This window comes from Ochotona princeps, chromosome 4, assembly GCF_030435755.1.
Source record: "Ochotona princeps isolate mOchPri1 chromosome 4, mOchPri1.hap1, whole genome shotgun sequence".
Taxonomy (NCBI): Eukaryota; Metazoa; Chordata; class Mammalia; order Lagomorpha; family Ochotonidae; genus Ochotona; species Ochotona princeps.
The window spans coordinates 50,233,564-50,260,436 of record NC_080835.1 but is presented as its reverse complement, the minus strand read 5'-3'; the positions used below and the strand labels follow the sequence as shown (position 1 = coordinate 50,260,436).

Below are 26,873 nucleotides of genomic sequence, written 5' to 3'. Positions count from 1 at the left end.
TCATAACCCAGCACAATACTAAGGTATCATAACACAAACTAGTATGTTTGCTACCCAGAGGTTTAGTGATAAGGTGAAAGCCAGAGAACAACCTGTAGCTTGTGTCCACTGCACTTTTAGACTCCAAACATACTTTCCCTAGGCTTTTATTGACAACACAGACCACAGCTGTGAGCAACTAAGGTTTCATTTTCTTTTTAGTTAACATCTTCATTTCTGAGGCCAGAAACCTATTTTTAAAACTAAATATAACCATTGTTTAAATTTGCCTTCTGTCTTTATTTCCCTCTAACTACATCATTCTGAAGGAGGTAACTGAACAGTTCACAAGAAGGTCCATGGAAAGTCACCAGTGAATAACTTAATACAGAGGGGTTAAGTAGCATTCCTGGTTAAGAAGAAGATTCTATCATCATATCAATGAGTGTTAACAAGGGGTAGCAGAAAATTCATAGTGATGATTTCCCCATAGTTCCCGTATAGGAATATTCAGAAAAAGGAGTTTACACAGGCCCAAGCAGTTACTTAGTCCTCACCCTCATACGCTGGGATCCCATCAGACACAGGTTCATATCCTGGCTACACCACTTCCCTTCCAGCTCTCTGCCTGCAGCCTGAGAGAGCAGTGGAGAATGGCCCAAAGCCTTGGGACCCTGCGTCCATGTGGGAAACAAGGAGAAAGCTTCTGTCTTCAGAACAACTCAGCTCTGGATGTTGCAGCCACTTAGGGAGCTAACCAGCAGACAGAAGACCTTTGTCACTGCTTTGGAATCTGACTTTCTAATAAAAAATAAATAAATAATGTACATATAGGCACCCCCCCAGCCCCAACACACACACACACACACACACACACACACACACACACACACACTGGAATGCTCACTTTTGAATTCCTTCTCTAAACAAAAGCTCATCCAAGGTTGAAGAACCATGAAATTCCTATGGTTAACCACGGTTGAGAAGAGACGCTGCTTGATTAAACAGCTCACATCTTTTTCCAGCCCACAACAAAGTAAATAACATGGAAGAAAAATATCGTCACAAAACCCACCGATCCCTGCTAGAACATTGATCACAGCAACACCCCTTCCTGCCTCAGTGAAGTAGAACACTACTTCCCTCCTTCATTCCAGAAAATTCCCACATCCTTTTGCCACAATGACAGTGAGGCTAGAGAAACAGAACACTTACCTACACTAGCATTAAAATTCCAGAGTAGAACTACTGTTTCATCTTGTACTACTCTGCTTAATAAAATTTGGACCTGAATTTCAAAATTAATGGAGGGGTAAGCAATGTGTAGGTTAAAGTGCAGCCCTGACATCTCATATGTGTGACAATGGGAAGGATGGCTAATCCACTTCTGTTCCAGCTCCAGGCTATTTCACCTGGGGAAGTAGAGGAAGATGGCTCAAGTCCTGGACCCTCTACACACACGTAAGAGAGCTGATGGAATGCCAGACTCCTGCTTCAACCTGGCAAATAAGGCCTTAAAAGAATAGTTCATATAATAAACACGGCTAGAGAATTCCAATGAAACAGAATATTACAAAAAAAAAAAGGAGATAACATGGCTGTGAATTTGATGACAATCTTTAATTAGGAAACTTATTTGCAGTTTGCTAAAAAAAATAACGTGAGTGTTTAATCAAATTGTTGTATTTCTTAAAGTAGAGAAAATAATTTTGAAAACAGGTTAGGAGCCATTTCTTTTAGTGCATGAAAGACATTCAAATGAAAAAACTAGATATCTTCAAAAGAAAAGGTCATTAAAATGGCAAGACATGTACCCCACAGTGAGATACTGCACCAAACTAGGGAATGACACAGAAGTGCCAAGAGCTCTACTAGCAAAGCGTCATGGGTTTTGGACACGTCATAGGATTGAAATATGGAAAAACTTCATTAGAAAAAGAACATCCAGAGAATTTATACATGAGATATACTGGGTGTGTAACACTGAAAAAGGAGACGGTGCCAGCCTCATAGTCGAGGAAAACCCCAATGCGACGAGAAGGCATTGTCAAGGTCACGAAAATGGGATTTTTCTCGTAAAAAACATGAGACTGACCCTGTAATCCTATGACCCAGTAGCCATGTACAGGTTTGTATTTTGAACCTTGTTGAGGAAAGAACGGTGTTTGTGTTGGGCCTAACTTTGGTTGACAGACCCCGAGAATCCAGGCAGTTTTCTCAGACACATCCACCTCCCAGTAATTTTTCCCTGATGTGAAAGCTGGGTGGCCCAAGATGCCTTCAGAGTAAGGCCTTGTAAGAACTGGAATCCCTGTAAGATTATATGTACTTTTAAAGCCAAAAGATACATTTCCATGGAAAAACTCAGTGTACTTTACTTCTCTCTTATTCTCAGAAATGACAATATTCGGATTGTTGCTTGGAGTCAATGTCACGTTGGCTGTAGAGAAATGACAGTGTCAGGTTAGGGAAATGATCTACCTATATTTTGTCATGCTTAAGAAAAAATTCAGAAATACTTGAGAGTTTGGGCTGGGAGGAAGATCAGAGGTGTGAGAAAGAGGCAAAACTTGAAACCTACTAGAATGCAGAACTCTGAAAGATGGTAACCGGAAAAAAAAAAAAAGATGATAATAGGGTGGCTCATGATACTGTGAAATCTCCTTACCCCAGTGGTGCTGGGCATCTGTCAGCTCTGAAACGACAAAAATCACAACACCAGATGTAAGCAAGAAAACTCACTGAGATCCACTTGTTCTTCTAGATAGGGGACAAGAGACCATGATGGAGCTGGTAAGGAAGGATGGTTCAGGCTCCTGAGGGTTTCCCATTATAAGATCACATCCACACACAGCGCCCATCCTCCCCTCTCCTCAGCCCATATCTACAAATCAACCCTCCTTCCCACTTGGCGGCCTCTGCCTACCAGGAGCTCACAGCCAGACAGCTCCAACTGCCTCTCCTCACCTTTATAATTCTGCATCCACTTTTTCAGATGCTGAGCTTCAAATGGTTTCCTCTGTTTCTTCAGAAAAGTTTTTGGCTTCTGCAGAGTGAAGGTCTTAGTCCTGGTAAATAAAAAAACACTCCAGATCCAGCATAGACCTGACACTGACTTCCTATCGTTTCACTCCAATAATGCATTCGGACACTCTCCCTCGACAATCCTGAGAAGGGAGAGTAAATACTCTCCATTACTAAAGTTCACTTTCCCACCTACTGTAGTGTGAACTTGCACAGGTCTTCATTTCTCAGAACCTGTTTCTCCTTTCTAAAAGGAAACAATAAACTTCAACTCTGCATATCGACATTCATAGAAGATGATGATGAGATTATAGACTTCAGGACAAAAATGAAACAAAATTTTAGCACCTGAAAAGAAAATCTTAATATACGGTAGAATCCATGCCCAGGTTTCAGGCAACAGAATGTAAGGCTGCAGAACCTGGCTCCTGTAAGTTGGAGACCTGTCAAGTTCAGCCTCTTATCTGGAGATGTCCAACATCTACACAGAACGTTCCAAATGGAGCATGGCCCTCAGGTAACACCTGAGACACAGCACTGTCGGGGTGATAACTGGGAACATGTGACAAAGCACAGATGATAAACACCAAACTGATACTCATATGAACTCCATGTGCTTGGAAAAACTCAGAAACTTCCATGGAAGAGAGTAATTTTAGACCCAAAGATGACAACTTTCCCCACTTTTCACCTAAAGAAAGTGATGACTAAGCTGGACGAAGAGTTTGCATGGGCGCCCAAACTCCCAGAGACACAATCCGGTTTTGATTATTCAAATAGACCACTTGATCCCTTCCATTCCCAGAAGGAAAAAAATGTAAATATACAAGATCTTTATTTTGGACATCTTTGGGTATTCAAAAGAAAAAAAAAAAACCTGTTTTTGTGCAAAACCAGACCTATCTTGAGGAACAAGAAGAAAATGTCCCAAGGATGACAAAGATGTCTGATATTAAAATATCTTCTCTTCAACACTGACACAACATCATGACTTCCCACTACCTAAATTTTCCAATTGAACCTAATATTCTACATAGTCACAGGATATTCAAACTGTGAAATATCAGCAGAAATTTAGAGCATCATGCGTCTAAATCTGCCTTCTCCAGGGCAGGTTCTTGTTTTAATGAATCCTAGATAATTCTACTGCCTGCAAAAATCTCTTCTCACAGCAGCAAAGGACCAGCCCTGGGCCCAAACATACCTGCCAATGATGTCATTCACATCCTAGGGACCAAAAAAAGCAAAACATGAGTTAATCACAGGTTCTACACACTTACAATGCTTCACCATGCTCCCACCTGCCCCTGGTGTACTGAAAATGTAAGACTCAAGATAATGATCTGAGCAGGATCAGGTGAGGCTGTCAACATCCCCCAAACATAGACATTATCCCCTCCTATACCTTTTATCTTCCCACACATAGCCCTCCTCCATAGGACAGCCACACTGTAGATCTATCTAACTCAGGAAGGGTTGTGGTATAGGTGGTAAGGATTGAAGGCGGCATTCTAATGGGGGTGGGGTGTGCCATCTGCTAGCTGTTCAATTTCTAATCTAGCTCCCTGATAGTGGATAGGTAAAAGGAATAGAAGTTGTCCTGTGTATTTAGGTCACTTTCACCCATATGGGAGACCAGGCTGGAGTTCTGGGCTTCAGCCAGGACAGCCTGGCCCTTTCCAAATTGGTTAAGAAACAATGAAATGGGGAAAAATGTCTAATTCACTCCCACACTATAACAAAAAAAGTTTTTCAATACATCAAATTCCTTGCCTGTGATCAATGTGAGTAATGAAAAGGTATCCAACGTGGATCACAGAGCACAGGTATCTCTTAAGCATCACTGACTAGCAGAAGGTGTTTAGCCTTGGGTGCAGCCACCTTCTTCCCAGGCCCGAATCTTCACCCCCACATCCTGTTAATGTAGAACCTGGGATGCAACAGTAATTAGGTATCTGAAGCCCATGTAAGAGAGTTCAATCAAATTCCCACTCTTGTTTGTCCTGGCCAAACCACAGCCCTTGTGGATGTTTGATGGGTAGCCTCTCCCGATCTCTCATTCTTTGCCCCTCAGCTGAGGAAATTGACATTTTTTCTCCAATGTCAAAAGTTTCATTGTACTTGATAAACTCCAAAAAATGGAATTTCCCTTGCTCTGCACAATGCAATAATTCTTACAATCTCTGCATCGATCCACTGAACGAGAACTACAGAATTCTACAAGTATCATGGAAATCACAGAAGACCACAGAATCACCGAAGACAAGCAAATATTGTCACCTTTTTCCAAATCTCAGATGCTGGGACCTCCTTCCAAGTCTTACCTGCAGCATCTCAATTGATGGCCTCATCAAGTAAATCTTCCCCTCTGAGATGAGATTTTGCAACAGCTGGCTCTGCTGGGTCAGCTGACTCTTAGACTCTGCCAGGCTACTCAGAATATGGTCTTCCTCTTCCCTCAGCTTCTGCAGCTCATTCTGCTCCATAGAATCCAGAATGTCTTTCAGTTGTTGAAATTCTGATTCAATAGTGAGTCTCTCACCCTGGATTTGATCCTGCAGGAATCAGAAATGAGAGAGGCACTCAGAAAGGGAGACAGAAGCAGAAGAGGGATTCTTTCTTTCTTTCTTTCTTTTTTTTTTTAATAAAGATTTATTTATTTTTATTGAAAATCAGATATACAGAGAGGAAGATCTTCCATTGATTCACTCCCCAAGTGGCCGCATTGACTAGAGATGAGCCAATCTGAAGCCAGGAGCCTCATCCGGGTCTCCCATTTGGGTGCAGGGTCCCAGGCTTTGAGCCATCCTTGACTAGGTTTTCAGGCCACAAGCAGGGAGCTGGATGGGAAGTGGGGCTGCCGGGATTAGAACCGGTGTGCATACGGAATCTGAGCACATTAAAAGTGAGGACTTTAGCCATTAGGCTACCACGCCAGGCCCAGAAAAGGCACTCTAGGAGAAGCATATTTTTCCTAGTGCTCCCTCTGCATGACTTTCAAAAGCAATCCTCTTTAGGTACCATGACCAAGGCCAACCCTGATGCAAGACAGGATTTCTGCATCACTATAAGAAAGTTGTCTAGCATACTACCAGAGACAAATACAATAACTTCTTATCAACCATCAAAGAACAAAGAAAAGGAAGTTTTTTAACCAGTCCAACACAGTCCCCATTTCTGCTGACTCCTGAGAAAGGTCTCCACTTGCCTTCCAGGAAGTGATCTCCTCTTGCACGCCAGCTTTCAACTTCTCAGACTCCTCCTGTTCTTTCATCAGCTTCTTCAGAGCTTCCTGCAGCTTCTCCTGCAAGAAAGGAATCACATGGATCAGCCTAGCAGCTCTGCCAGAGCCACAGGATGAGCACAGACCAAATCAAGTTAATGGCAGAAGTGACTAGAGTTTCCTGTGACTCTGAGGTTGCCTATGAGAATCTACAGGTTAGAAGAAAACCTGAGATGCTAAACGTGTTCTTGAAGGCTCAGGCAGTGCAAGTCAGCATCTCCTTCCCAAGCCTTCCCTTGACTCGTTTTCATCACAGCAAATTCTTCTTACAGCAAAGAATGATCTTCAACTTCACCTTACCCATGACTCCCCTGCCTAAAAGGATAACCAGAGCTTTTCCTCAGGCACCAAAATCTCTATGCATACACACATGGCATAAGGTACAAAAATATTTACTCCTGTCCAAGAGCACATCCTCTAGATATATCTCTTATAATTGGTGTGCACCAAGGTGGTGTTTAAGTCTTGGCCAGTAAGCACCTGATTAGCAGATCTCTGCACAGGCCTTAGTTTTTTGATGATAACATAAGCCAAATGCAGAGTAACTTCCCATGAAATGCCCGCCCTGCCCCTTATTTCCTCCGTACGAATCTCTTACCTGGTACTCCTGTACAACGTCTTCAATGAGGAATGTGTGGTGACCACGATGCTTCTGAGAGCGCTCACAAAGCCAGCAAATGAGCTTGCCATCCTCCTTACAGAACAGTAGGAGTTTCTCTTGGTGGTGTGCACAGAGGTCTACCTTCTGTTCCTCTTCTGAGCTCAAGTCCAATTCCTTGATCCTCTCTATTATGTTGGCCACATGACGATTAGGACGCAGGTTCTCTAGCTGGTAACTGACTCGGCACACAGGACACCTGCTCTCCACGTCTTTGGCTTCCGAGGATTTATAGTTTCCAGTAATGCAAGCAGAGCAGAAGCTGTGGCCACAGTCTAGACTTTGGGGTTCTACTAGGAGCTCCAGGCAGATGGGGCACATCACCTCCTCCTTCATGTTTTCCAACACTGCTGAAGCCATAGAAGCCATCTCCAGGATCCTACTACTTCTGAGGATCCTTTGCTCACAGAGTCCTGCAGTATAGGGGATCTTAAAAGGAGCAGAGTAAAAAAGGTAGGCATAAGAAGGATACTGACTGTAAAAATTGAGGATGGGCTAAGGCCTAAACATTAGAACACAAAAGGGAAAGGACAAAGCTAAAAGAAAAGGAATGTGGCTATGTATCACGGTGTCTCCTCATTCCTGATCCCAGATAAGACAAAGGCGAGTGATGAGACAGCAGACACACTGGATAGACAGATGTGGCAGTGGAGCACAAACTGTGATTCCAGCTCACTTATTCCCACCTCACCTTCCTGCCTACAGACCCCTGATCACAGACAAGGAAAATCACCAGATAACAAGAAAGCTCTATTCCCAAAGAAGGCAGCACAACTGCAATGTGCATGTACCAAACTGGAGCACTAAAATCAATGAGCCAAATGTTAATAGATGAGGAACTGGAGAAACTGCAGGCAGTAACAATAGAGTACTGCATTATCCCGGTTTCTGCAATGCAAGATAAAATGATCTAAAAGACAGACTCCCAATCAAACTGTTATATATATCCTGACAACAGAATGTTGGGCCTTTTACCACTGTCCATTCCTACAATCTCATAATAAACTGTAACAGAACAATGATGGACTTGTTAAGGAGAGTGGGAGGGAAATCTCTAAGCTTAACAAATTGTATCACAGAACATTAATTAATTAATTAAAAAGAAGAATGACCACTCACACAAATAAAACATACAACTCGATAAGGATGTCTGAGGTACACTACTGCAAACTAAATGATTCTTAGAGTTTTATACAAAAAATTTCATCCCAAAGAACAACAGACGTTCTTTTAAAGAACACAAGAAATTTTACACTGAACAGATACATTTCGTTAGGGCATAAAGTCTTCACAAACTCAATACTGAAAAGATAGAAATTATCTGTCACAACTCCAGGAGTGTAATGCGGGAAGTCAATAGTAGAAGGTTTGGGAAATGCACAGATACATAGACCTGAACCATCAGGAAAGAAGTCAAATGAAAAATCAAAAATACGTTAAGACATGTTTAATAGACAATATACTAAAATCTACAGGTTACAAAAGTAGTATTAAGTGGGATGCTGACCACAATAAAAGTCTACATTTAAAAAGATTTTAAAAAGTGAGCTGACATTATAACTCATGCATCTAGTAAAAGAATAAACTTAACATAAACAGAAGATTTGATACATGTCAGAACAGAAATAAATTCTTTTAAATAAAAATGTATTAAGAAAATAGTGTCTTTTATTCCCCCAAGTAAACAAGCAAAATACACAACTCCTTTGACAGACTAACTACAGGGAAGTGAGAAGTCTCAATTCTGTAAAATCAGTTGCTCTGCCCCCTTTGCAGGTTAACTAGCGGTTTTTAAAGAGGAAGAATAGGAGCTGGAGCAAAGGACTAACAGGTGGCTGGGGTCAGAAGCAGGCTGCTCTGACAGGACACATCAAAAAGTATGTTTAGGGCCCGGCGCAGTGGCCTACTGGCTAAAAGTCCTCGCAAACATGCCAGGAATCCATATGGACGCTGGTTCTAATCCCGGCAGCTCCACTTCCCATCCAGCTCCCACCTTGTGGCCTGGAAAGGCAGTTGAGGACAGCCCGAAGCTTTGGGACCCTGCACCCACTTGGGAGACCTGGAAGAGGGTCCTGGCTTCGGATCGGCACAGCACCGGCCTTTGTGGCCACTTGGGGAGTGATTCATCCAACAGAAGATCTTTCTGTCTCTCCTCCTCTCCGGATATATCTGACGTTCCAAAAAAAATACATAAATGTTAAAAAAAAAAAAGTATGTTTGCGTTTTCACTCATACTTGGAACTTGTGGACCCAGCTTGTGTATATAATCAGCACTAAACATTTTCCTGATATGCAGTGGGTGTTCAAAAACCCTGAATGAACATTGTATGCTAAATAATGGCATAAGACACAATCTTAAAGAATTGTCTTTTCCTTTTGACCAGATTTGTTCTTCATTAGGCCACAAACATGTGTGTTGAAACTACAGGGCTTGGTGTACTGGATCCCATATGGGAGCCCGTTCCAATAAATGTAAAATAAATCTTTGATGAGGAAAAAAAAAAACCAACTATGGGGCTGATGTGACGGCACAATTGGCTAACCCTTTGCTACAGGTGCAGGTACCTCATATAGGCATTGATTCTTTTTTTTTAGGATTTATTTATGTTTATTGGAAAGTCAGATATACTCTCTTTCAACAACTTGCCTTTTGGTAAAAACAAATCAGCCTTAAAAAAAAAAAAAGGAAAAATCAGTCATACTTCTGGACACATATAAAATCTACCTGAAAAGAAGTCATGTAAATAACATCTCATTTTTGACAGCATCAAAATGAAAACAATTAGGAATAAATTTAACGAAATATGAAAGAGTATCACACTGTAAACTATAAAACACTAGTAAAAGTTATCGAAGAAGACACACAAAGATATACTGCAACCAAAGACTGAAAGAATTAGCACTATTAAAATGTCCATAAAATACAATGAAAAAGCAGAGGATTGGATGGGAAAGCTGTGGTTCATCTACTCCATGGAATACTACTCAGCTATTGTAAAAAACAGAGTGCAGTTCTTTGTGGCCAAATGGGCCAAACTGGAAACCATAATGCTAAGGGAAATGGGCCGGTCCCGGAAGGTTGGATACCACATGTTTGCCTTAATTTAGGATGATATGATGTTATGTATAACATGTTATGTTACGTATGTTGTATGTTGTGTATAAACTAAAATTGAAATGTCAAAAAAAAAAATACAATGAAAAGGAGTTCAGTGCAATCCCTATCAAAATTCCAATGGATCCTTCACAGAAATAGGAAAAAAGGCGATAAAATTCATTTGAAATAGATAAAATGCAGGAAAAGATAAACAATGTGTCAGATGGGAAGTTAGACACTGGCCTACAGTGTGAGCAGGGATGAAAGGAAAAAGAAAAAAGACCCGGGGATTTCCGGTCTGAAAGAGCCAACAAATATAGAAGCACGCCTACACAGAGACCAGTATTTGCATCTCAAAAGTCTTGTTGCTGGAATAACCTAGCTAGGTGGGTCCAGGCCCTCCCCTGATGGCCATAGGATGCACCTGCCCCACCCTGCCTCAGGAGAGCTTTCAGCCCCAATAACCCAATGAAGAATTCCACAAATTCCGTCCTGGGAACACCCTCTGTCCAGCTAAGGCCAAAGAGGGAGGAGAAATGTGGGCCCACGTCTATAATTCCAGTCTGAACAGACTAGGTTCTCAGTTGCTTGCTGAGAGGCCGAGCTAGCCTCACTTGCTGTTGCTCTGGGCAAGGCAGCCCCACGTGCTCCTTGCAGAGCGCGGGCAGAGTGGCCACAATCAAGCCCAAACACTCACCAGCCTGGGATGGAACTGCTCTGTAGCGTCAGGAAGAAAACCAGAGAATTACCATGGCAGCATGAAACCGTTAAGTCTCCAAAGATCCCTCCTTTGCCCCTGTTAGAAGAGCTGACTCTGACTGTGGGGCAAGCTGACTGGGCCAGGACAAAATGGTTCCTGCACGAAAGGGGCTCTGCAGGGGTCCCGCCCTTTTAAAGCTGTCTCTTCCTGCTATTCCTCAGTCACGACTAGGTGGCAAGACGCCTACGAATTAGAACTCTTCCTCGCTTTCTGGAAATCACATCAAACTCACCCAAGCACAAACAGCGTCACTCCAAAGCTTTCCAACCTCTGTCCTCCACAAAACCCTCTGGACACTGTCAGACGCCAGTGGGGGAGGGTGAAGGCTTGCCAGGGGCTGGTGTGGGCAGGATTTACTCACCAAACCTGGAGTGTAACCTCAGCAAAGGAGTTGCCAAGGGTGAAAGCAGTCCAGGAACAAAGAAGAAACGAAAGTAAACATCCTGGAGAGGGGAGGGGAGAGGAAGTGAAGCTAGGACAGGGTGGAGTTTGGGGAGGTTTTCCGGGAAAGAGGCTCCCCAAGAGGCACAGCGGAACCTTTCTGTGGGTGGGGAGTGAAAAGCAAAGGCACGCCCACGTTAACCTCTTGTTCTCTCGGACCTCAGCCACTGTGTCATGCTACTTCTGACAGATGTTCACCTTGAACAGGGTTGATTAGCAGGCAAAGTTAGGAGAAAAGTTCTAGTGTTCTACGGAAAGCAGGGTGATCATGGTGGATATAAACTAATGGGCTTGTTTTATTTTTAAAAAATTGACAGAGCAGATTATGACATCTTCACCATAGGCTGACCAGTGTTTCCCTGGTTTGAAGAGTACACAATATATTCATGAATTGAGATATCAGATGGTACCCAAGACTTTTTTTTTTTTGACTAAAAAAAGAAAAAATTGAAAAGCACAAGTAATAAGAAAGGATGAGGAAAAGTACTTCCTATGGAAGTTCTTCCTATGGTGTTTCCCTCTGGTTCTTGTCTGAACAGCAGGTCCGGCCCAAGCAGAAGAATGAGCGAGGTTAGTGATACTGAGAGAACATCAGTAGGCTCCTGATTCTGCCCTTGGAGGCTCTATAGGATGTATAGGATGGATGGCCAAGCTGCAGAGCAGGGCAGCTTCACTCTGGATGGCTCCCTCCCCCAGGGAGGACAAGCCATGAAGACACTGCACATTCCCATGACAGCAGTTAGCCCTGCAGCTGTCCCCAAACTCTCTAAGGTCCTGTTTTATTTTCTCCTGGTATCTGTTTCCTCCCTGAGCACAGCCAAGCTTTCCTCTCCTCTCTGCTGCTCACTGTGCCAACCTGGTCCTGAAGGCTGAGCTGTGACCCTGTAGCCTCCTGACCTCACTAAGACTTCTCAGAAAGTTCCTATATTCTTTACAAGAACGTCTGATCTGCTAGTCTACCTCAGTCATCCTTATTGAGTTGTATGTTTGTTTTGTTTGTGTGAATGATCATTTTATCTTTTAATTAATTTTTATGATAGTTTGTAAAGCTTAGAGATTTCCTTCCCAATCTCCTTTACGCCTAGCCCAACTGTTTCGTCTGTATGGTAATAAAAGTACGGTCCTACAGCAACAGACTCAAGTCCATCATTCTTCTGTTACAGTTGATCATGAAATTGTAGGAATGGAAGTTGTAGAAGGTCCAACATTCTGTTTTCAGCATATATATAACAATTTGATTGGGAGTCCATCTTTTAGATCATTTTATCTTGCATTGCAGAAACCGGAAACTGCCTGCAGTTTCTCCAGTTCCTCATCTATTAACATTTGGCTCATTGATTTTAGTGCTCCAGTTTGGTACATGCACATTGCAGTTGTGCTGCCTTCTTTGGGAATAGAGCTTTCTTGTTATCTGATGATTTAACAAAATTTATTTTTCTCTGTATGGAGTGAGGTTAGACTTTCCTTCCACTTACTGATTTACTAAAAACTTTGAAAATAAGAAAAACTACCTCTTCTTGGCCTTTTGGCTAAGATCAAGTGAAAATGACCAGGGCAGTGCCAGGCTGACTCCAGGAACTCTATGCTGTTCTCCCACATGTGTGGCAATTGCCCAAACACACATGAGCCAACTTCTATTGCTTTTCTCGGTCAACTAACAGGGAGTTGGATTGGAAATGGAGGTTCCAGGACATGATCCCGGCTTCTATCTTTAACATCTATGCCACTACCCATCCTGACTGCAGATGTTTAAGAGTCAGGAGAGTAAGATTTAGAGAGTGGCTGTCCTAGAGAGGAAGACTACATGGGGAAGGATGTGTAATTTAAATTAAAGATAAAAGGTATAGGAGGGGGGATGTTGTGTGTTGATGATGTCTATCTGTGTTTCAGGGATGCTGACAACCTCACCTGATCCTGCTCAGATCATTATCTTGAGTCTTACATTTTCAGTACACCAGGAGCAGGTGGGAGCATGGTGAAGCATTGTAAGTGTGTAGAACCTATGATTAACTCATGTTTTGCTTTTTTTGGTCCCTAGGATGTGAATGACATCATTAGCAGGTATGTTTGGGCCCAGGGCTGGTCCTTTGCTGCTGTGAGAAGAGATTTTTGTAGGCAGTAGAATTATCTAGGATTCATTAAAACAAGAACCTGCCCTGGAGAAGGCAGATTTAGACGCATGATGCTCTAAATTTCTGCTGATATTTCACAGTTTGAATATCCTGTGACTATGTAGAATATTAGGTTCTATGATAGAGAAATTTAGGCAGTGGGAAGTCACAATGCGGTGTCAGTATTGATATTAGAGAGAAAATATTTTAAAGTCTCTGCCACCCCACTGACTGGTTTTGGTTGGTGGGGTGGTTCACAGCCTAGCCTTATGGTTGGGAATTCACTGCACTGGCTCCATATTACTTGGGCTGGGCACCCGTACATGACCCTCTACCCCACTGGCCACTTTGGTTTATAGAATAGCAGCACAGCTTCCTGAGCCAGAAATTCACAGTGCTGGGTGCTTGAAGCAGCTGGTAACACCTGCTTCCTGTGTGGCAACGAGCTCTGGGGACGTGGGGGTGACAAATTACTGCATAGAAACAGCTATGGATAGGCCACGATGTGTGTAACTGGGGAATGAATCCTGAGGGACTATCAATGACTGGACAACTGAGTGGGCAGGTAAGTGAAAGGACTGAGACCTAGTGGTTTGGAGGGAAGAGCGCAGAAGACCTGTATGGGTCACACAGATGCACCAACCCACATGGGAGTCCTGAATTTGGCTTGTTAGCATGGAATGTTGTTGACAACCACATGCCAGTGTACATGAAAGTTAGGGCTGGGGTCCTAACTGCAGGGCTAGATCCCAGTACCTGATGTCGAATCAGGGTCAGGTCATATTAGGCAGGGCCATGACACTAACCAGCACACGAAAGAACCAGGTCCAGGGGTAGATTCTGTGGGGGATATGTGGTCCCAACCCTGTGGAATTATAAGTTCCACTGATTAGCTTAAGAGTTGGGGTGGTGATGAGCTGAGCTAGGTGTGACCATGGAACCTGCCAACACTCACAGGTCCTGGGGCCGAGAATAGGTTGGGCATGTCTAGGCTGCAGCAACCACATGTGCATCCTAAAACAGTGTGTGGGTGGGCTGGGCCACCAGCCCATACAAAGACTGAGATGGAGGGGCAGGATATGCCGGGCAAGGGCTTAGCACCCATTGGTATATGTGAGATCTTGTCTGGGAGTGGGCTGAGTGGAAGAAGTTGGGAAACTCCCTACAGAGTCATAGCTCCTGTTGTTGAGACATGGTTCAGGCCTGGGTGATAGGCAGGCTGAGATAGGTATGTCCATCCTTTGGCAAGTGTATGGGTTGGTGTTGAAAGGGGGTGGATCGTGCAAGGACAAGCAAAGTTTGCCTCACTGGCAACTGCAGAAACCAGGCTGGAGCCCAGGTCATGCCAGGATCACATCTACCTATTTGCATGAGCCAGTGATAGGAGCAGATTGAACAGGATCAGGTTCCAGCATCCGCCAGTGAGAGATGGAACTGGGAGCAGGCCGGGCCAGGCCAGGCCAGGCTGCAGCATCCAGAGGCAAAGGCCAAGACAGGTCAGGGGCTATGCTAAGCTATGTCAGAGCAACCACTGGCACGCATGAGTTCTGTGGCTGGGAACAGGCCCGGTTGGGCAGCTAAGGGAGACACCCTGGCTGGATTGTGTTGAACACTTTTGAATACGAGGGCCAGAGGTCAGGCTTTTCACTGGTCTGAACATGGCTGCAGTGTCCCTCGGCACAAGTGTGGATTGGATCTGGGTGTGCCAGATTGGGTCAGACTCCAACACTCACTGGTACATGTGAGAACCAGGGTGGGTAAAGGATGGACTGGGCTAGGTATCTGCTCCTGCTGAGCCATGTGTGAGCTGTGTCTGTGTCTGGGTGGTGGATCAGACTTAACTAGGCCATAACCCCCAACATTAAAAACCAAAATAGGTAAGGGACAGTCGGGAAAGGAGGTAGACTAAGTAAGGCTAGGCCACAGACCAACCACTGGGCACAAAACCTGGTATTGGGAGAGGTTCTGATGGACAAGCTTGGGGACTCCTATTTTGGGACACAGTCCCTGCAGGTATGCGCAAGAACCACGTCAGGGAGCAGCCCAGACCAGACCAAGTAATGGTCCCCACTGGCATACATTTGGCTCAGGTCTGGGGTGAACCAGGCTGGGCCAATTCATAACAGCCACTGGCAAATCTGGGCACCATAATGGAGTGTGGATCAGGCCAAGTTGGGCCACAACACATCAGTTTACATGAGGGACAGGACTTGGGACTGGCTGGTCTGGGGTAGGGTGAGACCCAGGGGGTAAAAGATAAACCTGGTAGCAGGGTTGTGTGGGGTTCCCCTGCTAGACCACCACTCTCACTGGTGAGCGTGAAAGCTGGGATAAGGGCAGACCAGGCCACACAGGGCTACAACACAATCAGGCTCATGTGAGCTGGATCAGGGGAAAGACAGGCTTGGTTGACTATTCCTACTGATGCATATATATGCCAGAGCAGGTGAGGGTTGGTTGGGCTTCGCTGCAACATAGATACTGGCATGTGGTGGGGGCTTAATTCTGTGAAGCTAAACTGCAGAACCACTTGGAGAGTACAAGGTCTGGGAGTGAGAGTGAGCCCAGTAGATAATGGGTACCTCTTCTTGGGTTGTCATTCTGACTGGTGAGTAAAGAACCAGGACTAGTGGCAGGAATGGCTAGACAGAGGGTGGCATCTGCCAGCATCAGTGTAGACTGGATAGTGGGGCTGGTTTAGTTGAATTAGGCTTCAATGCCCATTGACATGTATGAGAATGGAATGGGATGTGAGACAGACTGGACCAGTTTGCTGTTTATACTGGCTAGCACAGGAACCATTGCTGGGGACGGGTCTGGTGGGAGTTATTGTGGGTTGCCCTGACTAGGCTACAGCTCCCACTGGTTTATGTGAGGACTGAGTGTGTGGTTGGCAAGATCAGGCTGGGCTGCAGCACCCATTGGTTTGTGAATAGGACAGCCTGGAGACAGAACTGACCCAGTAATTGCAACTACCAGCATGTGCGTAGGCTGATTGGGGCAACAACTGGGCCAAACCCTGTATTGGCAAGTACACACAAGAATCAGGTCTGGGATCACCTCAGATGAGGTTTCTGGACATCCTCCCAATTGAACCATTGGACACAGAACACCAACCATGGAGAGAATCACAGGTCCCATGGTCTGACCGTGGAATGCATGTGTCAGAGCTGAGCCTCCTCAGTGGCTTGGATGGAGCAGTGAACAGCATATCCAGATGCACATGGAGGAAGCATTGGAGCCTAAGAGGACATGTAGTACTGTGACAGAGGTCAGCGGTCAGAACAATTCAATTAACTACCCCAGCCAAGTGTTGGCAGCGAATACCTGGGCAAATGGAGACTCTGAGGTGGACTAGTCAGCCAGAGTATTTTGGACAGATTTCATCATGATTGGAGTGGAGAGATCTACAGCAATTCATTTCTATTGAACTATCAAAACCACTTGAGCAAGACATTTGGAGCATGCCCCACACTGGTGACCCTTGGATGGTTGGAAACCTGGGTGTGACTTCTCCCCTTGTCTCACTTTCCCCAGGTATAGTAAGGAAAAGAAAAAAGGAGAAAGAGAATGTGAAAACAATGGTCTCCCCCACTTTCCTCTAGCATTCACCCTTTGCACCCTCATCAGCCATGTAAAAATCATCAGCAATAAAATTTATAAAAGAAAAAAAAAAAGAAGTTGCTTAACCATTCTTCACATTGTCACAAATATTAAATGTTGGTATTGCTGGCTACACTTTAACCTACTGCACCACCTTGTTCAGCCCTCTATATTTTAACTGAGTTTTAAATGTACTATGCACAGTAGTACAAGATGAGGCAGTAGTTCAATTCTGGAAATTTTCGTAATAATGTAATATCTGTTCTGTTTCTCTAGATTCGCCTCCTTCTCACTGTGGGAAAACGATGTGGTAATTTTCAGCAATGAAGGAGAGCAGTGGTGTTCTATTTTACTGACACAGGAGGAGGAGTGTTTCTATGGTGGATGTTTCAGTAGGAATCTGTCGCTTCCCGAGTATTGACATATTTTTTTTTCCATCTCTTACTTGCTTGAGTTGTGAGCTATAAAAAGATGTGAGCTGTTTAGTCAAGCAACCATGTTCTCAACCATGCTTGGCCATAAGAATTTCAAAAGTTTTTCATCTTTGGAGGAACTTTGTTTAGAGAAGCAATTCAAAGTGAGCATTTCCAGTAACTGTGTGCGTGTGTTAGTGTGTGTGTGTGTGTGTGTGTGAGAGAGAGAGAGAGAGACAGAGACAGAGAAAGACAGAGACAGAGACAGTGTGTGTGTGGTATATGTACGCACACTCCCTTTTCTGAGCACTCAAACAAAGCAAAGGGGGAGAGAAATAATCACTATGAATTTTCTGCTACATGTTGCTTCTAACACCTCTTGATACAATGACTGAATCTTTCACTTACCAGGAACACTGTTTATTTAGTTTTCTGGTTTCTATTAAGTTATTCATTGGCAACTTTCTATGGACATTCTTATAAATACTCAGTCACTGCCTTCAGAACGAAGTAGGTAGAAAAAAATAAAGACCTGTAGAGCAGGAAAGATGTATTTACATGATGGTTTTATCCATATTTTAACGGAGGTTCCTGCCCTCAGAAATGAAGACATCTGCTAGGAAGAAAATGAAACCTATAGATGCTCGCAGCTGTGGTCTGTCTTGTCAGTAGTAAGCTGGAGAAAACATCTTAGAGTCTAAATTCAGCAACCTTCCATAATGTAGGATAGCAGGCCATGTGTGTCCATATAGCAATATAACCTCACTATGTAACACACTAAAAAGACAAGAATAAGATTCCAGTATGTAACTCAGCCTTCTCAGTTCCTTTATGTTAGCTTAGGTAGACTTCTGTCAGGCTGCTCAAATGCAGAAATGCAAGAAAAGATACATTTTTAGTTTTTAAACCTTGAAGCTTATGGAAATTTCAAGATTATTTTTAGGTACATAAGGAGCATATTAACTCCTTAATCCTGACAAAATTAGAAGAAACTTGACTTATTAGGAGCAATAATATACTTTATTTGCATTTATAGTATGAATACATAACAAGAAAAGCATAGCAAATGCTTCCGTATTAATATAGACGTGCAATGTTATAAAACAAAGACTTGAAGAGGGTGTTTATGTATGTATGAGGGTTTCTTAAGAAGCTAATGAGTAAAAGGAATTAAAATACAAGCTTATTTTGTTGCAAAAATACTTTAAAACATTTTTTAAAAATTCAATATCCCGGGTCAAAAATGCCTTAATGTAGTGATCAATGAGTTTTTTTTAGTTTAATGTTTGCCCCTATGGTGAACACCCAAAGAGGAGCAAAGTCTTACTAATATCCCATAAATGCTCACTGTTCCTTCTTTCCACTTTTTCTAACATGCGAAAGATACTGATTTTGTGAAGTAATGGCACCATTCATTGAAACAATATTTATAACTATGTACCAAATGATCTCATATCCATACAACTTTTATCCTGTCACTATGCATTAACTGCGATAAAAAAAAAAGACGAAGTATGATTGGGGATGCTTCTGGCTTATTTAACTTAGTGTCATGATCTCAAATTGAGTCTATTTTAGTGCAAACATATTTGAAATATGTGCATGTATTTTTTTTTAAAGATTTATTATTATTGGAATGCCGGATATACAGAGAGGAGGAGAGACAGAGAGGAAGATCTTCCATCAGATGTTTCACTCCCCAAGAGAGCCGCAACGGGCCGGTGTGCGCCAATCCGATGCCGGGAACCAGGAACCTCTTCCGGGTCTCCCACTCGGGTGCAGGGTCCCAAAGCTTTGGGCCGTCCTCAACTGCTTTCCCAGGCCACAAGCAGGGAGCTGGATGAGAAGTGGAGCTGCCGGGATTAGAACCGGCGCCCATATGGGATCCCGGGGCTTTCAAGGCGAGGACTTTAACCGCTAGGCTAAGCCGCCGGGCCCTGTGCATGTATTTTTCACAATAATCATTTTTCATGACCTTCTGAAGGCCTTACACAGGTATGCAGGAATGTGTGTGCTTGTAAACTGCGAAATTGTTCATGAAACTTCTGATTTGCTTTCAAATCAGTGTCCTAGAGACAGGATATACACAGGTTACTAAAAAACCCAACTGATTTCCATCTCAAGGGAAACATGTTAATAGGGCTGTTTCTGTTCCTTAGGAGGGAATCGAAAATGAAGTGGCCCATAGTACCTGATTATCTCCTGGGGATACAGGCAATTGCATAAATCTATTCATTTTTCCTCTTGTTAGAAACCCTGGCCTAAGTTTTCTTGCCTTCTTTTAATAAGTATTTCCCACTGAATCTCTAAATTAAAAGAAGACAAATTACATCTGGTGAGTTGAAAACTGCAGCCTATCAGTGAGAAAGAAAACCCTACCCTGGCTCTCTTATTTTATCAACACGTGTGGTCTCTAGTTTACTCAGTATCAGTATCATCCTTTGGGAGAGAAGATTTTAGGAGAAATGGGGCACCAATTACATTCCTAAGGAGATGGACCCTGGCTGGTAACTGCTGATTCCTAGTGCAGACCAACTAATGTGACTAGTGATTGAGAGGGAGAGTTCTTTGGGTGGGTAGCATAAATGTAATTGAAACAGGCTTGACTGAAGCAACAGACCTTGGTTTTCCCTTTGTGGGCTCCCTTTGTAGTTTTAATGATTCATGGATAATTTCTTTCCCCTATTAAATATATTACTTGTGACCCCAAGGAAATGTCCTTCCTGCTAGGAGGATGTAAATCTGTGTTTGCAGAGGCTGATCTGCAAACTGGTCTAAATTACAGATCCGTCATGGGGTTTTAGGAGTCTACCCTCTTTTCTGGTCATGGTAGAGCATATGAGCATCATTTTAGGGAGGACTTTTTGAGGACTTTGTTGCTGTATGTTTTCCATAGAAGTTCAGAGTATGTAGGGGTTCAGTGTGCGTGAGATGCAGGCATGTGGCTTTGAGGGTTGTGTTCGCTTGCAGGGTATCCTCTCCACAGTGGGGACCAGCTACCTTTGCTCCAGTGTGTGTGATACCTTCATTTGGCCTAATCACGGATTCTGTCAGGGACAGTATTAAGAGAGAAGCTCTGTCACTGACGTTCTGACTGGGGACGCGGCTGAAAGGTCATAAAATCCAGGGTGGGTGATTACACCTGCTCTGCTTAGGTAAAACACTGCAGATCCTTGGCAGACAGAGTAATGTAGAGATGTTGTGAGTTGATCACAAAATACACTTAACTGTAAATTAATGATATAAAAAGTATTCATTCGACAGCAGAGATAGAGGGGGATGTGAAGGAGAGAGAATGGGAGGGAAAGAGAGAGAGAGAGGAGAGATTCTTCTACTGAATCCTCCTACCGATTCCTTCCCCAAACACTGGCAGCTGGGAACTCAACCTCTCTGCCTCCCTCCAGTGCCTGCATCAGTAAGCAGCTAGGCTCGGGAGCTGGAGCCAGAGCGTGAAGCTGACTATTCCGAGATGGACACAGGCATTTGAATCACTAGCTGGACATTTCCCTGTTTCTTTTCTTTAAAAGTTTTTCAAATGACTAAATTTGCTGGTGTTTCAAAGTGGTCTGAAGATGGTGCACGTTTTGAAGAGCTCTCCGTTGCTGTGGTCCCTGGTGCCAGGTGTTCCTGACTCCCTCTGTTTTCCCGTTCGAACACACTTTTTACACAGCACAGAGAAATAGAGTTACCAGTCCAGAGCAGTTTCAGTGCAAAAGCCACCCCCAAAGGTGGGCTCCATTTCATGTACAGCTGTAAATTTCTGCAGATGGGGTCCAAGCACTGTGACCAAGACATGAAACTTTAGGGGCAAAATCTTTCTCTTCTTTATTTTACCTCTGGGAAATGAGAATGTGCTCTGCCAAACGTTCCTTAGGATAAACCTCCCTGATGAGGGAAGCTTTGTCAGACTCTTACTTTCCAGTGTTGGAAGTCATAAATCATCTTGTGGGATCACTGTCCTCTTCTTCATACAGGGAATGCTGCTGCCTTATCCCTTTGTGTTTTATGATAGATACATTCTTTCATATTCACATTCCAGTAAGCACACCTGACCCGAGCCATTGTTCAATCCCTGCGAAACTAGGTTTTAGAGTCTGCCCTTTCCTTATCTTTCTCTTATTTTATCTAAACCCTTCAGTTCATTTTTATCAGACTTTTTGTCTGAGAAAGTAATATTTGCTCTGTAAAATAATCTCTCCCTTTTCCTTGTGATTTATCTTCACCTAATATGATAATTTTAAAATAAATTTATTTTCACCCTCCCCACACACCACCATTACTTTTCTCTTCATGCCTGATTTTTTTTGTTGACTTTCAACTTGTGCCTACACTACCTGGGGACGGGAATCATAACCATCTGTGTTTCACTATGTAAAATTGACCCTCAAAAACAACACTTTGTATGGTTTGTTAGTGACATATGAGGAAGTCATATACAAAGAAAATGGAATCAGTGGCAAAGAGAAGGGGAAAACTTAGCAATCCGTGTCAGTATTCAGCTGTAGAGCGAGTCTGTTGGCTTGCTCAGCCCATTCTGACAATGGTGTATTCTCAGGACGCTGCAGCCAGTGGATTCCAGGCTGAAGAAACCATGGACAATGCGAGCTGTTACAACCCCAGCTCCTTTATCCTTCTTGGAATACCTGGCCTGGAAGCGTTTCATGTCTGGATCGGGATTCCCTTTTGTGCCATCTATGTTGTGGCTATTGCGGGCAATGGCATCCTCCTCTACCTCATTGCAGTTGAGTACAGCCTCCATGAGCCCATGTTTTTCTTCCTGTCTATGCTGGCCACCACAGATCTTATCTTGTCCACAGCCACTGTGCCTAAACTGCTCAATAACCTCTGGCTTGGCTTCCAAGAAATAAGCTTCTCTGGCTGTCTCACTCAGATGTTCTTCCTCCACTTCAGCTTTGTGGTGGACTCTGCCATCTTGTTGGCCATGGCATTTCATCGCTACGTGGCCATCTGCTTCTCCTTGAGATACACCACCATCCTCAACCCACAGCTGATCGTCAAGTTGATGGTGACCATTGTGGTGAGGAGTTTCTTGATTATTGTGCCAGATGTTTTTCTGGTAAGACGTTTACCCTTTTGCCGGACACGCATCATCCCACACACCTACTGTGAGCACATAGGCATTGCTCGGCTTTCTTCTGCTGATATCTCCATCAATATCTGGTACAGATTTGCTGTGCCTCCCATGACAGTTGTCTCTGATGTCATCTTTATCGGTGTTTCCTATATCTTCATCCTCCGTGCTGTTTTTCAGCTCTCATCCCAGGATGCCCGCCAAAAGGCCCTGAGCACCTGCGGGTCCCACATCTGTGTGATTCTCATGTTTTACACACCTGCCGCCTTCTCCGTCCTTGCCCATCGCTTTGGACACAGTGTCCCTCAAAATGTACTCATCCTGTTTGCCAATTTCTATGTGGTCATTCCTCCTGCCCTAAATCATATTGCTTATGGAGTAAAGACTAAACAAATCCACGAAAAATTTGTTCTGCTCTTCTCATTTCAGAAGAAACAATGAATGGAAACTGAAGAGGATATTTAGGTAAAATTATTTGGTGTAATTTTTTTTACGACTTGGGAAGAAATAAAAATAAAGTTGTGACACCTGTTGATTTGAAATGTCAGCATTCCACTAATGTGTCAAGTGTAAGCTAGAGGGAGAAGGAGGAAGAAAATACTCTAAATTCTTTCGATCTCAAGTGTCTTATTGTTTACATTTTTTTTTTTAGTATTTGTGCTAAGAAGCGGATGATGGGTACAGAAAAGTACCAAAACTGAGGTGTTTTAATTGTTTTCACAGCTGATGTTGAGATATTTGGAGGATAGATATTTCCTCACATGTAACTCTCCCCAGTGTGTTGCTCATGTTTCGTAGTAAAGGACAAGTCCCTGTCTTCCTTTATTGGGTAGTTACCAACCCTCTCTACTCTAATTACCAAACAGTATCTATATATCATTAATGCCACCTACTATGTCCTCTAATTCTTCTTTATTTCTTTGCCTAATCAGATTACATAGAATTGCTTCTATTTTAGTCTGTTTTTTCAGTTGCAGCCTCTAAGAACAATCTAAACTTTGTTTTTTCACAAGCCTTATCTTGTATTTTACATTTATCAAAATATTCAATATAAGAACTATGGGAGTGTGATATTAATTTGATTCACAAATGAAGTGATAGGCACACATATTGAAGAAAGGTAACAAGTGGTTCTAAACTCTGACCTCTTTAACTGAGTATCTATTTGCTTGGAAGACTCACAAACTCTTCAGACTTAATTTCTCTGAAACCTGAAAACATACTATATCACCCTGTGAAAGGAATTTACTCTTAACTGTCTTCTTTATGGCAGATGACACCACTAAACGTAAATCTCAAACCAGAAATATGTGCCTTGTCCTATATTTCTGCTACGCTGTTATCATCCAACAAAATGAACACCCAAACTGCATATTTGAGTCTGCAGTGTTTCTAAATAATTGAAGTGGAAATATCCATCATAGTCTCACCTTTCCTCTGAAGGCAGAGCTTGACTGGGCCCTAACTAGTCTGTCTGCCTTTCTTTCTTTGATACAGATACTACAGATAATAAAACCTCTTTGAGAGTATTTCAGTCTTCTTTCAAAGCTAACATGCTTAAATATTCTCTTTGAAGGTCCTCCAATTTTACTCCTTGTTGTTTACTTCTCTACCAAAGCATGGAGAACATCTTATGAGCATCATTCCTGCATAACTGTGTTATTTTGCACCACTGAACTCTGGTGTGGTCCCTCTGTCCTTGGGTTCAATAAAAGTATTGTACGTTCTTAGGATCATTGCAGGAAGTTAATTGATTAATTGCAGGACTTAATTAATGATAGAAACTCCCTTAAAACTCTTTATGTTTACTTATACTTAGTGCATAAGCTCACATGTCATTTGAACCAAAATCTCAAGAGTTATGGCTTACTTTTACATTGTAGTACTCAGTATCCTGTTACTTTACATAAAACATACATGTATGGATTAAATGTGTACTCAGTAGAGCAGGGTAGGAGGTAAGCATTTTAATATTAGGAAACCATGCTAGAAAAAAAAAACTATGCTAGAGAACTATTATCAATACCTAAAACTCCACTGGAAAGGAAACGGTGCATTTCATTCAAGATGAACTTGTGAAATCACTATTGAATTAATAAAGATTGTAGATCTCTGTGTATGGATGTATGTGCTGTCATTTTCCATGGATTCCAAAAACAATAAGCATGGGCTGTTTTCTTTAGGTTACCATTTCAATACATATTTAATTGCTTGTGTATTTATTTACACCAGTGTTATGAGCTACTTGAAGAGAGGAACTCAGTCTCAGGCAGGTCTCCAATGAACATACCTGACATACCATATGTTCTCAAGAAATATTTCATGCACATTCAAACTGCAGAAGAAATTTCTTGCTCCAAGTCATGTTTGCCAACTTCCACTCTTCTCCTACTCTCACAGACTTAAGTTACACAGACAATGCAATATGCATCTCTACTTTCAAATCAAAGATGAACTCCCAGTGAAACAATGGAGTTTGAGGATTTGGCAGGGGGAAAAGGGGCATCCCTGAGTCTATAGAACTGTATCATAAAATAATAAAATAAATAAATTTAATCTTAAAAAATTACAAGGAAAACTCTTGGCATCATTGTCTTATGTCCTAAATTGGTCTGTCTCTCCTGCACACTCAATTGAAAAGAGTATGTACAACTGTTACAGAACACGGTATGGAGATTGCTCAGAAATCTGAAAACAAATCTACCATATGACCCAACCATCCCCATTCCTGGGCATTTTCCCAAAGAACATCAAGTCAGCATAGGGGAATTATCTGTACTCCATGTTTGTAATCAGCTAGAGTCACAATAGTGAAGATGCCATACCAACCTTGATGTCCACCAACAGATAGCTGCATAAAGATACTGTACTGTATATACCTGATGGGACACTACTCAGCTGCGCGAAAGAATGAAGTGCTATCCTTTGTAACAAAACGTATGTGGCTGGAGACCATGATGCTTAGTGAAGTAAACTAGTCACCAAAAGACAAATACCATTTATTTTTTGTGATGTGAGGTAGTTGAATATAGGATACAAATAGGAAAACATCCTGTAACATGTAAGAATGAAGCTGATCTATTAGGATTTGATTATTATTTATAGCCCTTATCTATGTTCCTGTGGAAAAGCAGTTTTTCTACTTGTAACTGGTTAAACATTATGTCTACAGGTGCCTAACGCTTGTGATCATAAAGTACATTAAAAGTATGCTTCAGAATTGAATAAAATAAAAATAAATGTAGGAAGGAGACCATACAGAGAGGGAGGATGGCTAGAGGGAGTATGTATAGTTAGCTTCTAATAGTTTTATTTAGGCCTGGATTGGTAGCATAGTGGCTAAAGTCCTCACTTTATATACACCAGGATCACATATGGGAGCTGGTTCATATCCCTGTTACTCCACTTCTCACCTAACTCTCTGCTTGTGGCCTGAGAAAGCAGTAGTAGCTGACCCAAAGCCTTGGGACCTTGCATCTGCAGGGCAGACCTGGAGGAAGTTCTGGGATTCTGGCTTTTGAATGTCTCAGCTCTGGCTGTTTCAGCCACTTGGGGAGTGAACCAGCAGGCAGATAATCTTTCTCTCTGTCCCTCCTTTTCTATGTAAATCTGACTTCCCAATAAAAGTAAACAAATCCTACAATATTGTATCTATAAAATACATGAAAGCTGTTCCCTCTATATTACTGGTTTTTTCTAAATATTGCCATAATCTGCATCAAGTTATCTGTATGTTGCAAACTGAAAGAAAATGACCTTACATACCACAATAATTACACAGTTCATGCATCTTTACAGTACACTCATAATGCATATTCAATTCAATTTTACAAACATGGCAGATGCCTCAGGGTCCCTTCTCTTGACAATTCCATTTGAACTCTTATTCTTAAACATATCTGTCTTCTCCATTAGTTCTTTGAGAGCTAGGTTAATGTCTGCCTTGTCTATGTTGAATTCCCAATTGTCTGAAAATTATATATAGCACATATACTCAACACATACTTCATGAGTAAATCGATGGAGGGAATTTCACTTTCATTTAGCATATTAATTCCTTGTGTTTCATGTGGGTCTCCATCTGGATTTATCACTCAACCTAAAGATACAGAAAATTTTTGAGAGAGTCGTAGATAATAATTTTTTCACTAGTAAGATATATTTTTTGCCAAAATTCTTCTTTCTTTATTTTTATTATTTTATGGTTTTTAGTTTTGTGATATCCCAGCTATCCTTTGAATTTTGAAAGAAGCATTTTAAAACAGGCACTTCCAAGGCATTTCCAAAATAGACATTATTAAAATAAGCATTTTTAATTTATTATCTTCCCTTCCCTTCCCTTTTTTCCTTTCTTCCTTCTTTCCTTCCTTCTTTCTTTCCTTCCCTCCTTCCTTCCTTCCCTCCATCCTTCC

At 42.4% G+C, this 26,873-nt stretch overlaps 2 protein-coding genes across 2 annotated transcripts; one reads left to right on the top strand and one right to left on the bottom strand.

Moving 5' to 3' along the window:
* Positions 1-1,786: 1,786 nt before the first annotated feature.
* LOC101532545 (tripartite motif-containing protein 5) lies at positions 1,787-11,213 on the bottom strand. The gene is made up of 8 exons (XM_004589973.4): positions 11,163-11,213; positions 6,885-7,373; positions 6,212-6,307; positions 5,328-5,558; positions 4,208-4,230; positions 2,947-3,047; positions 2,648-2,674; positions 1,787-2,419 (listed from the first exon to the last, which is right to left on the bottom strand). The coding sequence occupies exons 2-8, from the start codon at positions 7,311-7,313 to the stop codon at positions 1,851-1,853; spliced, it is 1,476 nt and encodes a 491-aa protein (XP_004590030.3). The 5' UTR covers positions 7,314-7,373; positions 11,163-11,213; the 3' UTR covers positions 1,787-1,850.
* A 10,747-nt stretch (positions 11,214-21,960) lies between these two features.
* LOC101524493 (olfactory receptor 52H1-like) lies at positions 21,961-22,902 on the top strand. The gene has a single exon (XM_004590095.2). The coding sequence runs from the start codon at positions 21,961-21,963 to the stop codon at positions 22,900-22,902; it is 942 nt and encodes a 313-aa protein (XP_004590152.2).
* Positions 22,903-26,873: the final 3,971 nt, after the last annotated feature.